We start from the raw sequence: 12,017 nt of genomic DNA, 5'->3' as shown, positions 1-12,017 counted from the left end.
CCTGGCCCCCACACATGGTCTTCCCCAGAGCTGGGAACTGAGCAGCCATGGCTCCCTGGAGTGTCTTCTAGACTCTAGCTACTGGATCTTGCAGGTACCATGAAGGCCTTCTGTTCTCACACACTAGGCTTTACTAGGGAATTCCCATAATTCATATTTAAACCCGAGACATGAGTATCTTGGCAACAGAGACCCAGTGGTGGAGACAGCATCTGGTCCCTTCCTGGGAAGACCCAAGAATAAGATGAAAGGTACCCACTTAGTGCGACACCCACCTGTTCTGGACCAGGAAGTCCACGATGTGAAGGGAAGTCCGGTCCACAGATCTGACTGCAAGATGGAGGGCTGTCTCATCTAGCTCCTGAAATTCAAACCAAAACATTTGGAATTCATTCCTGTGGCATTGTTTTTAACCCAAGGACCATCAAGGTAAAATGGCATGTTTCTTCCGAGGCCTTTCCCCAGTACAGAGTACCCACTTTTTAATCTCCACAGCAAAGGACATATGTAGTGGTTTGAATGAGAATGGCCTCCCTAGGCTCATGTTTGAATACCTGGTCCCCAGTTAGTGGAACGATCTGGAAAGCATTAGAAGGTGTGGCTTTGGTGGAAAGGGTGTGTCACTGGCCCAGGGTGTGGGGGTGGAGAGGCGGAGTAAGGCTTTAAGTTTTAAAAAGGATTTGTGACATTCCCAGTCCAGTCTGTCTGTCTCTGCCTTGTCTGTGTCTCAAGATGTGAGCTCTCAGCTACTGCCCCAGCACCAAGCCTGCCTGCCTGCCGCTGTGCTCCCCACCATGATGGTCACTGACTCTAACCCTCTGAAACTGTAAGCCCCAAACAAACACTTTCTTCTATAAGGAGCTTTGGTCATTGGTGTCTTATCACAGAAATAGAAAAGTAAGATTGGTCCTTCCCTCCTTACTCACAGGGTGTGAGAAATACAAGGGATTTCAAATTCAAGTCATTTCAACTGTGTCCCCAATCCCTACAACAACACCACAGGGAGAGAGAAGGTGGATGGGCGGGTCAAATAAGAGAGGGGAAAGAAAAGCCCAACATGTAGACGGCATGAACAGGGTGGCTGCCTTTCTTCCCACCTGCTCAGTCCTCTGGGCAGTACAGGCACATCCTGCCCTAGCCATGGGGCTTGAGTCGTCTCCCGACAAAGAATGAAAGTGACAGTGGCTAACGTCTAGGAAGAGCCTGTGCCACCAAGAGAAAATATTGTTACCCTATAATGTTTCCTCTCATGGGATCTGGCTAAGCCTAGGAGTTTGGGTCCAAACATGATGGACCCACCTAGTACATAACCATACAGGATGGTGGAGGCTCTTTGGACACACCCATGGGGACTCTGTCAGGAAACCAGGACACTCGACAGCTCCTCGAGTATCAACAGTACCACTGTTGATACTCTGGATGCTGGAGGAGGCACTCTATCCATCCCTTCTGGGAAGACCCAGAAAGTGTGAGCTACAAGATGGTCCTTGGCACTGCACTCCTCACATGGCCTCAGAGATGCTCTGGGACTAGCTTCCCACAAGAATAAGCTCTTGCTAGACCTGTTTGGGGTGGGGTGGGGTCCTCTTAGGCTTTTTAAGTTTCTGATGTTGGAGTCCCTTTCAACACGGATGGGCTTTCCTTCAACATCTGGCATTACATGTTTGGCTTAAGAATAAACCGACTGGGCTAAAGACATGGCTCGCAGTTAAGAGAACTTCCTGCTCTCGGGAGGGACTAGTGTTTAGTTCCTAACACCCATAATAGGGAGGTCCACAACCACCTGTAACTCCAGCTCCAAGGGATCTGACACTCTCTATTGGCCTCTGAGGATGCCTGCATGCACGAGGTACATAGATATGCTCAAGTGTATACACAAAAAATTAAATTAATCCTTAAGAATAAAACATGTAAAGGTTCATTTGAAAGGAGTCGATTTAGGTGTGGTGGTGCACAAATGTAACTCAGTACCCAGGAAGCTGAGGCAGGAGGACTGCTAGCAGAGTGAGACTAAAAAAGGGGATGGGGGAGATCTTGTTGTATAGCAGTGGATAGTCAATAACATATTTAAATCATACACTCAAAATTGCTGAGTGGATTTGAAATGTGTTCACAGCAAAAGGTAAGTACATTAGATGACCTGATTTGTGGTCATCCCACAACATGAAGATAATCAAAATGCCTTGGGTTGGGCATCCTGAGCACAAGTCATAAATCCAAAATGCGACACAATCCTGGCCTTTGTGACAAGTGGAAAATTCCACACCTGAGTTCAGATGATGGCTTACAGTCAAGCCGGAGGAGTACTGGTGACATTGCACAAGGTCACCTCCATGAATATGGCATTCGAAAGACACAAGGCGACTGTATTCCACCTCTGAGATCTCATAATGTACCAAGTATTTCAATACCCCAAAATCGCCAAAATTAAAAACACTTCTGGCTCAGGAAATTAGGATACAGTACACTTCAGCAACTGAAAGAAAATGTACCACCTATTTCTCTCTAGGGAGTGAGTACAATATGGAGAAAAGCACGGCCCAACACACCTCCCGTGTTTTACCCCTAATTCTTCACCCTTTTGCATCCCCTCTTACATGCCCATTGGCCAGTGGGATTTTTTCTGTCAGGTCCACACCATCAGCATAAGCTTGGAGTAAGCCAAAAATGTCTCTGGTCTTGACGGCCTCACAAAGGCTGTGGAGCTTCGCCGAAGTGTCTGCATGCTTTTTCCTTGCATATCTCCCTCTCGATGTACTTGGCTGTGATGTAGTCCTTCCTTGCAATCCTGAAACCAGACATAAGTGATGGGCGGAACATGGAAGGCCTCTGTGGATCCATCTAGCCCACCATCTACAATGCTGCCCAGCCCTCTTGGGGCCCTATGGGTTCCTTCTTCAAGCACGGCATGTATAGCCTCTAGTATCAGAGGTATTGAAGCCCATGCAGCAGTCCTGGGCTTCACCAGTTATAAAGACAGAAGCCAAGTGTGTGGCTTTCTTCACATTCTCTCAGCCGCCTGCTGCTGTCCCCTTCTGTAACCCTGAGCTCTCAGCTCAGCATGCTGTCTGCTGCTGTCCCCTTCTGTAACCCCCGAGCTTTCAGCTCAGCTCAGCTCAGCATGCATGGTCCCTGCGCCTAACCCTTGTCTTTGCCTCTCTTGTACCACCATATCAGACTCTCTGGTTTTTGTTTCTTAAATGGATATTTACTGCTCTGGGGCTCTGAATCTCTGAAGGGGGTTCATCTGTGACCCTCTGTGACCCCTGGTTGCATCGAGCAGACTATACTGTTAGCACGTTCTTGGCTTTTTTTTTGTTTGTTTGTTTGTTTGTTTTGGGTAATGTATAGACTGAGATGTGTGGTGGATAGTAAGAGAACACCACAGACCTATCCATCTGGTGTTGCTGGGGGTAGGCGGGGTGGGGTGGGAAGTGGGGTTGAGGCTTCCTGCTGCTTCTCAGAAACAGAAACACTTTGCCTCTATGAGCAGACACAATCTGGCCTCTGGGTGGCCCAGTCACACAGCTTTCCATCTCCATTCCCAACTGGGGTTCACAGGCCATTAGCGGGTGTGCCTTTGGCTTCCCCTTCAGCAAATGGTTGAAGATGGTGTGTGTTTATATCAAGCTACAAGCTGCTCACTCTATCAAATCTAGAAACAGAATATCCACTGAATTAAGCTGGCACAGAGTAGGAGCTATTTCTTTGATTTATTGAGCCATTAAATATTTACCGAACAACTACAAGCAGCATACCATGGTGGCAGATACAAAAATGAGTGAAACATAATTTCTCAGGACAAAATGTGGAAGAAGACCCAGGTAGCCTGTAAGGTGTGATGGAATGCTATAAGAAAGAACCAGCTGCCAGAGGCACACACTGCCACACAATTAACATTCTTCTTTTATTTGAGTGGCTGAGGGTCAGATTAAAGGCTTCACTATGCTGCCCATACTAGTCCTGAACTCACTATGTAGCCCAAGTTAGCCTAGAACTCACTGTATAGTCCAGGCTAGCCTCAAACGAGTAATCCCCCTGCCTCATCCTTGCCATTGCAGGGATTACAGTCATGTACCACCGTGGCTGGTCATATAGTTTATCTCACCTTCAGAAGAATGACTATGAGTGTGTTTTCATCTCTGTAATAGCTATCATTTCAGAAGAAATAAAGTATAAACTGCCTTGTAAGAAGTGGTGTGTGTGTGTGTGTGTGTGTGTGTGTGTGGTGCCCTCAGAAAGAGGGTATTCAGTCTTCAAGAACTGTAGTTCTGAATCATTGAAGCCACCATGTGGGTGCTGGGACCAAAACCCAGGTCTTCTGGCAAGAGCAGCAAGTGCTCTTAACAGCTGAGCCGCCTCTCCGGCCTCCACTCCTGGTACATGAAAGTATATTACTATACTCTGTTTAAAACTGACTGACATTACAGCATTCCAGGAGACTCTGGCCACAGCAACAAACAACCAGAAAGCCAGCATCAAGTGTCAGCTGTCACTCAACTCACCATGCTGGACCACAACATTTCCTTCACTAAATTGGGTCCTCCAGCTATCTAACAAGGCACTGTGAACCCATGGGTCCCAAGAGAGGAGTAAGGATCCTCATTTCTTAACAGAGTCAGCCACTGGGGCACTTGCTTAGACTCTGTTGCCAACACGATTCACACCCCAGCTGGCTGCAAACCATCTTTCTAATTTCCCCAATACTCTCTCTTTTTATTAGAGAAACCGAGGCTTAGACTGAGATCATAAAGAATGTGCCCTTGGTGGCATGGAAATCGATGGCAAACCAGGGTCTCCAGGTCAGATGTGAAATTAACATCTTCATATGAAGAAGCCGTGCTTTACAGCCATGTTATCCAATCTCTGGGAGACGCCATGTCACAAATGCTCACTTAGGACAGGATAAAAACATAAGCTATCTATAACCTAATACCTGCAAGTGGCTGGTCTAAGACACTTGGCGCCCAAGACAGCCAACGACTGGCAAGTCTCCTACTTACCCTCTAGAATATTCTTGTGTCCTCGGTGGATCAGAGTTCAAAACAAGAGCACAGGCTGCACTTATGCGGCCTCAGTTTCCCAAACAGCACAGATACAAAAAGCTATGTGTCCTGCTGTACACACTATGACCACTTGTAAAACTATGACCACCCGTAAAACCGCTCTTAAAGATGCTGCTCCTGTCACTCGATGATGTCTTTTAGGAGAACCCAGACCACTAATTCGATTTCAGGCCTTTGCCAGTGAAATATAGTTTGTGTTACAGATTGCACAACCTTCTCTTGACCCCTATCTTCAGTTCCCCTGCTATCATGATGCTCAAACACAGGTGTTGTCTGCTTGCTGGCTGGGAGATCTAGCCTTCCTCTGTTTCTATCTGCCTCACTTTGCATCATACTCTAGCCCTCCTGTGGGCAAGCAGGCCATTTTAAGAAACAGGGATGATGTCTAGGGGCAGGATGGCACTGCCTTGTCTACCTCCTCAAGCCCAGTATGTATGAATAACACTTTGATAAAACTGGCAGGCAATTCCTACTGTATACGGTCCATCAATGGACCAGCTGGAATCTCAGCGAGGCACACCAGCTTCTCCGGTCAGTTTGTACCAACAGTAACACACACACAAAGGTTTTCTGGAGGAGACAACAGGTAATAAATCTCGAAGGACAATGACAAAGAGAATGGTGCACAGTCACCTGTCTGTGATGACTTGGCACAGTTCACCATGCTGGGAAAGTGGGCAGAGAGAAAGAACAGTGGCAAGGGGTGCAGGGGCGCAGTGAGTAAGACCCACGGTAGCACGTTCTTTCACTCAGCTAAATCGCCTTCCGTCCTCTGGTCACTTCCTAACAAAACTAGCCACCCCGTGTGTCTATTTGGACATACAAACATGACTAAAGAGGGAAAAAAAATTCAAAATGAAAACAAGCAACAACTGATATACCCCGAGACCTGTTCCCCTGCTTACAGGGCACAGGCAAAGGGCAACTCTTTGTTCAGCAGATGAGAACGGCCAGCCTCATACTCACATGTCGCTGCCTGGGTTGGGTTTGACAGAGTCCTCAGATGGTAGGCAACACTCCATGATCTCATTAAAGCCCGCATTCCCAATATTCTTGGCAAGCTACAAAAACAGAAGCCTATTTTAGAGCACTCAATTATTAATACCCTCTGCCACGGCCCATTCCCAACATCTGACAATTTATTTAATGGCCACAGAGAAACAGAGCGGCAAAGTGGTTTTGCTTTTAATGAAAAGGCACAAAACCCAGAGCCCCAAGGGTCCAGCACACACGACCAGCAGAGGATGCTGCGGGAAAATGGACCGAGTCATCACACACTCCGTCCTCACCTGCTCTCCTGCATAGATCCATTTAGCCACAGCCTTCTGCACAGCAGCTGTGATATCACAGGGATACACAAGGCCAGCAAGTCAAAACCCAGGTTCAATTGGGAGAGTCAGTTTTATCCATGGAAGTGGGGGGGGTGGCAATTAGCTCACAGGATTGTGACAATGACAAAATGGGACTCTTTTGGTGAAAACCTTCAGCAAACTGAAACACTGTGATGTCATGTGTGACCTCCAGATGTAAGTCTTCTGACTTTTCTTTTTGACACAGAGTTTCTCTGTGAAGCCCTGGCCATCCTGGAACTCACTCTATAGAACAGTCTGACCTCAAACTCAGAGATCCCTCTGCCTCTGCCTCCCAAGTGCAGGGATTTAAGTCATGCACCATTATCGCCTGGTGTCTTCTCACTTTTCAATACCCAAGTCCTACCTTCTCATGTAGTATTTACTGAGTACCATTGTATCGAGCATAGCCATACTACCCTGACAGCGTGGCAACTGGCATTTGCCGGATGAAGGACTGCATGGCCAGAAGCTCATTCATTCTTAGCACCAGGTCTGATTCCTGCCACTACAGAGTCATGGCCCACAAGTCAGATTTTTAAACATGTCACGAAACAATACAGGCAGGGTATATAGCACAAGACTTTGAAAGAACAGATTATTTAATTTCTTCATTGGAAACAACAGTGAATGAGTCAATGGCACTTAACACTTCTCTGCTCAGCCACCTGTGCAGACACAGGGTAGACAGAGACATTCTGGAGGTGAGAATGGCTCCTGTCCAAAGGGTCTGCTCTGTCCTTAGGGGACACTAGCTTAAGTCGGGATCCAAAGGGATCGCTGGGTTACATAGTAGGGACCCCCTGGCATGAAGTCACATTTGATTGACTTGGTAAAGGCATCAATGGAATATGGGCAGCCTGCCCTTCATGTGGTAAGCCTCACTAGTTTTCCATTGTCCCTGATCAGTGAGTCAAGCACACTCACCCTCTGCACCTCCTTGCTTAGACCTGACTACACGGCCTCAAGCCATGGTAAGAGGGCAAAATCTAGGCAGCTAGATTGATGTTCCTGCACACAAGACACTCAGAGAAAACAGCGAGGGAGGCACAATCCTTTCAGTGACAAATACCCGCAGACCATGGGATAAATGCCCTGCAAAGGAATTCTTGTGCAGTTAGCATTAGACATGGAACTAAACATCAATAAGGGAGTTCCTGGTGTAGACAGCTTGCTTGCTTCGGTACTCTATCATATATATAACGTGGGCACCACCCTCTACCCAAGCTTAATCATTTAAAAAAATAAATAGCAGAAGTCACAACTGTCTCCTGTGAGTAAGGGACCATGCCATTGCCTCCTGGTCTGCATTTAGTGAGTGGGGGATGGGAGGAGAGAATTTACCAGGAATCAGAAAGCTTCCCTTCTGCCTAGATCTGGCTGGCTTAGCCAGGACAGCTGGTCCAGGGAGCCACCACATTCGATGTAACACACATATGTTTCAACACCATATCTGCTAAGACCCAGCTTATAAACCAGCCTGAAGGGAATCACTCAGAACTAACACAGGAGCCCCAAAGCTGGAGGTCAAAGGATCCAACTGGGAAAACATGGGGCCAGCAGACCCCTGGGAAGCAGTATTTGGCAGCAGACCAGGTGTTGGCATCAAGAGCTGTCACTGTCACCTGAAGGAAGTGTGGGATGTACTCAGGCGGGAATCTGATGGGCTGAGGAGACGCCTACAGTGTTCAATGGTACAGGTGTCTCTCCCTGTCTGGGGGATGGGTCCCAGGGTCCTACAGATGGGGAATCTGAGGGTACCCAGGTATATCCCACACTGCTTTAGATGTCTTTTAATTCCTAAGACAATGGGAATGCCATGTAAATAGTTGTCTAATGGCTCTGTTCAAGGAGAAAAGTCTGCACATGTCCACTCCCAGATGGAACCCTGGTGGCCTCAGCTAGGTAGCACATGAAGGAACGATGGAGGGCCAGGGAGATGCAGGGCCTTGAAGAGATGCTGTGTCAGAGTGCATCACCTCATTCAAGGGGATATGGGTGAGTTTGTAGGATGAGGCAAATTCAAATTTCGGTTTTCTTTTAGAAATTTCAAATTTTTTCTTTATTTTTTAAAAATGTTTGGTGACAGGCTAATTACTAAAGCCACATGAACCTCTGTACTTTTAAATTTTTTTAATTTTTTATTTTATGCACATTAGTGTTTTGCCACAGGTGTCGGGTCCCCTGGAAATGGAGTTACAGACAGTTATGAGCTGCCATGTGGTTGCTGGGAATTGAACCCAGGTCCTCTGGAAGAGCAGTCAGTGCTCTTAACCGCTGAGCCACATCTCCAGTCCCTAAAATTTCTTTTAAATACTGTTTTTAGATTTATGTTTTTATGTGTATGAAGGTTTTGTCTGCATGTGTGAATATATGCCCCACATACATACAATGACAATGGAGGTCAGAAGAGGGGATCAGATCCCCTGGAACTAGAGGGACAGATGTCTGTGAGCCACTGTGTGGGTGCTGGGAGCTGAACCCAGGTGCTCTTCAAAATTGAGCCATCCCTCCTGCCCCTACTTTAAATCATTTTGATTTAAGGTTGGTTGGACATGTAGATGGTGAGCCCACTGATGCAGGGGACCAACAGAGCATCACTTAAGACAGTGAAACTCAAGTCCCACCCCTCACCCTTCATGCTGCGTCATGACACAGAGTCATGTGACTGAGCCCCTCAACTGTGTTGGGCATTGGGCATAAGCTGCCATGTTGTTCTGTACTGGCTCAGTCAACAACAGAGACAAACTGATATGATGATGATGATGATGATAAATGATGAATAAAAAGAAACAGAAGCAGAAAGGCCAGAGACTGGCATTACAAGCCCGACAACCCGAGTCTGATCCTTGGAACCCACAAAAGCCGGGGTGGTGGCATGCAACCATAATCTTAGCACTCCTTTGGCAAGATAGGAGGGGCAGTAGTTAAGAATTACCCAGAAGCCCATGGGCCAGCTGGCCTAGAATATACAGAGTGGCAGACACAAGAATGACCCACTCAGCAGGGTGGAAGATAAGAACAGACTTCCAAAAGTTGTCTTGTAAAACACAAAAATACATTCCGTAAAGCAGCACAGTGCTCTCTGTGTGTGTGTGTGTATGTACCTCTCTCTCTCTCTGTGTGTGTGTATGTACTCTCTCTCTCTCTCTCTCTCTCTCTCTCTGTGTGTGTGTGTGTGTGTGTGTGTATGTGTGTGTGGCAACAGAAGCTCTACCCAGCCCAGTCCAGGTAGGCAGCACACTCATGGCCAGGGCCTTAGCAAACCTTTAGCAGCTGTGTGAGAAAGGCATGAAGCTACAGCAAGGCCCCGGGTTTTATCTAGACACTCATTTTAGAGTTTGGGATGGTGTGGAGCAGAGTTCCTGCTTCCTCCTCCCATAGGGAGGGATAGCAACTATGGTAGATTTTCTCTACCTCTCTGTCCTCACCTGAAGACAGGAACCAAAAGTGAGGGAAGCAAGCAGGACTTCCCTGAAATCCCTCCGGTCCCAGAGAAGTCATAACACTGAGGCCTGCTCCTCCTCCAGGTCAAGCTGTGGGGTGGGTTACCACACAGTTACCACACACAGGCCCCACGTAGCCATCTGGGTCTCTGCCAACTACGGTCTGGATCTATTCTGGTTTGTTCACTGTTTATTCCCAGCTCTGTCCCAGGAGGGTGGAGGGCCTCATACCTCTTGACAAACACATACATGAGAGCCCAGGAACAAGAGAGAGGAGAGGAGACTCAAGCATCAAGAAATGCTGGGAGCATGAACAGATATCCAGAGGGTAGGAATGGAGTTTGCACACTTAACATGTATGTGGGCCTTGCTGTTCCCTCTAATATATTTGACAATATACACAGATGCCTGGGTACTTGGTTTTTCTTGTAGCTAAAATCAGCTCAGTGTTGTGACTTACAAACAGGATTGCACACAGCCTGTGGTGTCCCAGGGTCTTGCTTAGGCCAGAGAAAAAGTATGAAAAAAATCAAATCAAACCCAAACAAAACAAAACCCAAAACAGCCATGGCAAAGCCCGGGACCTAATGTGATGGCAGCTGACTACCATTTCTCACTGCCACTGCAGTCACTACCCAGAGTGACTTAGTTCAGCACCCTCAAAACACCAGCGCTGACAGCAGTCCCAGGCTTGAGGCTGTGGCTGACCTGCCTGCTCAGGCATCTGACAGTGCAGCAGAGACCTCCAGAGACAGCTGAGTCAGCTAACCAACTGCCGAGGCTTCCTGACATTCCTTCGGCATGATGGAAGGCTTTACATCTATTCTGTTCAGACAGGGTCTTACTCCATAGCCCAGGCTGGCCTGTGACACACTGTGTAGCACAGGCTGGGCTCAAGGCCATAGCAACCCTCTTGCTTTAGCCTCCACAGGTAAGCTCAGAGGCCTGAGCCATCACACCCCGCTCTAAATTAAATTCCTTTAACTTATCACATGGTAGTGAAATAGATCACATGATACCAGTACCGTAGTAGGTAATATGGTTTTTCACACAACCCCCACTCTCCCCAAAAGCTTATAACGTTCTTCAAAGTTAAAACCCAGGCTTGCTGGGGGCCTCTGAAACCAGGTCCCCTGAAGCTTTATGGCTATGGTTCTCAACCTTCCCGATGCTGAGACACTTTAACACAGTTTCTCAGGCTGTGGTGACCCCAACCATGAAATTATTTTTATTGTTACTTCCTGTCATGTTGCTGCCATTATGAATCATAATGTAAATATCTGTGTTTTCCAATGGTCTTAGGTGACCCCTGTGAAAGGGTCATTCGACCCCAAAGGGGTCAAGACCCACAGGTTAAGAACCACTGCTCTAAGCCGTCTAGAGTATGGAATGCTAAAAGTTTGGGGTGGCACAACTTCCCCCAAAAGAACCAAACGAACCCTTCCACTGCCTGTGTTCCCTTCCAGTGAACAAGAGTGATTTAAAAGCAGTAGCAGGAAGCGGAGGTAGTTACCAGCTACATTCAGCCACCTTGTCAGACGCTGCCCAATCCATCAGGTCAACGTGGAAAGTGTGCTTTCAAATAACAGCAAATTAGAATGGAGAAACAGCCAGGGCACAGTGTCAGACAAACTTTGCAAACCAGGTAATAATCCACAGAACTCAGCAAAGGGGTCTCCTTGAGTAGAAAATGCTACAGTCATGTTGAAGGGCACGAGCAGTGAGTGTTCATCTTCTATTCAAAGCATGATGCCAAAGAGAAAACGAAAATGCATTCAGGTCCTGCCCATGGGCTGGCTGTTTCTTTCAGTCATTTAAAAAGTCTCCGCTTGCCAACAAAAGCAAAACTGGAAAACTGGAATTGCTCTGCATAAATAAGGAAAGTGAAGAGACAGCCTAAGGGATGAGAAAAATCCCTGAGATGCTGATCCTGGTACGGGGACAGAATAAAAAATATTACAACAAGCTTGAATAACTTGACAGAATGAACACAGTCCTGACTCAAGGGCAAAGGAAACAGCAACGGGACACAAGACTAATGCCCAGCAATGCCGACCACAGCAATACTCATCCCCTAACACTGAGAAGCCTTTTATCAAAAGCCACATCAAGAACCATGTACACCATTGGTTTGAATTTATGGAGGCTTCTTTAAA

General features: G+C 47.1%; 1 protein-coding gene across 1 annotated transcript in view; it reads right to left on the bottom strand.

Moving 5' to 3' along the window:
* Positions 1-12,017, bottom strand: part of LOC127215302 (arf-GAP with SH3 domain, ANK repeat and PH domain-containing protein 2-like) — a 52,659-nt gene that overhangs the window by 19,110 nt on the left and 21,532 nt on the right. The window contains 4 exon segments of the mRNA XM_051175673.1: positions 276-361; positions 2,598-2,744; positions 2,746-2,788; positions 6,033-6,127. Of these exon segments, the coding sequence (XP_051031630.1) occupies positions 276-361; positions 2,598-2,744; positions 2,746-2,788; positions 6,033-6,127 (371 nt within the window).

The sequence above is a fragment of the Phodopus roborovskii genome, unplaced genomic scaffold, assembly GCF_943737965.1.
Source record: "Phodopus roborovskii unplaced genomic scaffold, PHOROB, whole genome shotgun sequence".
NCBI lineage: Eukaryota > Metazoa > Chordata > Mammalia > Rodentia > Cricetidae > Phodopus > Phodopus roborovskii.
Note: the sequence above shows the minus strand (reverse complement) of the source record. Positions and strands in the feature narration are given on the sequence as shown.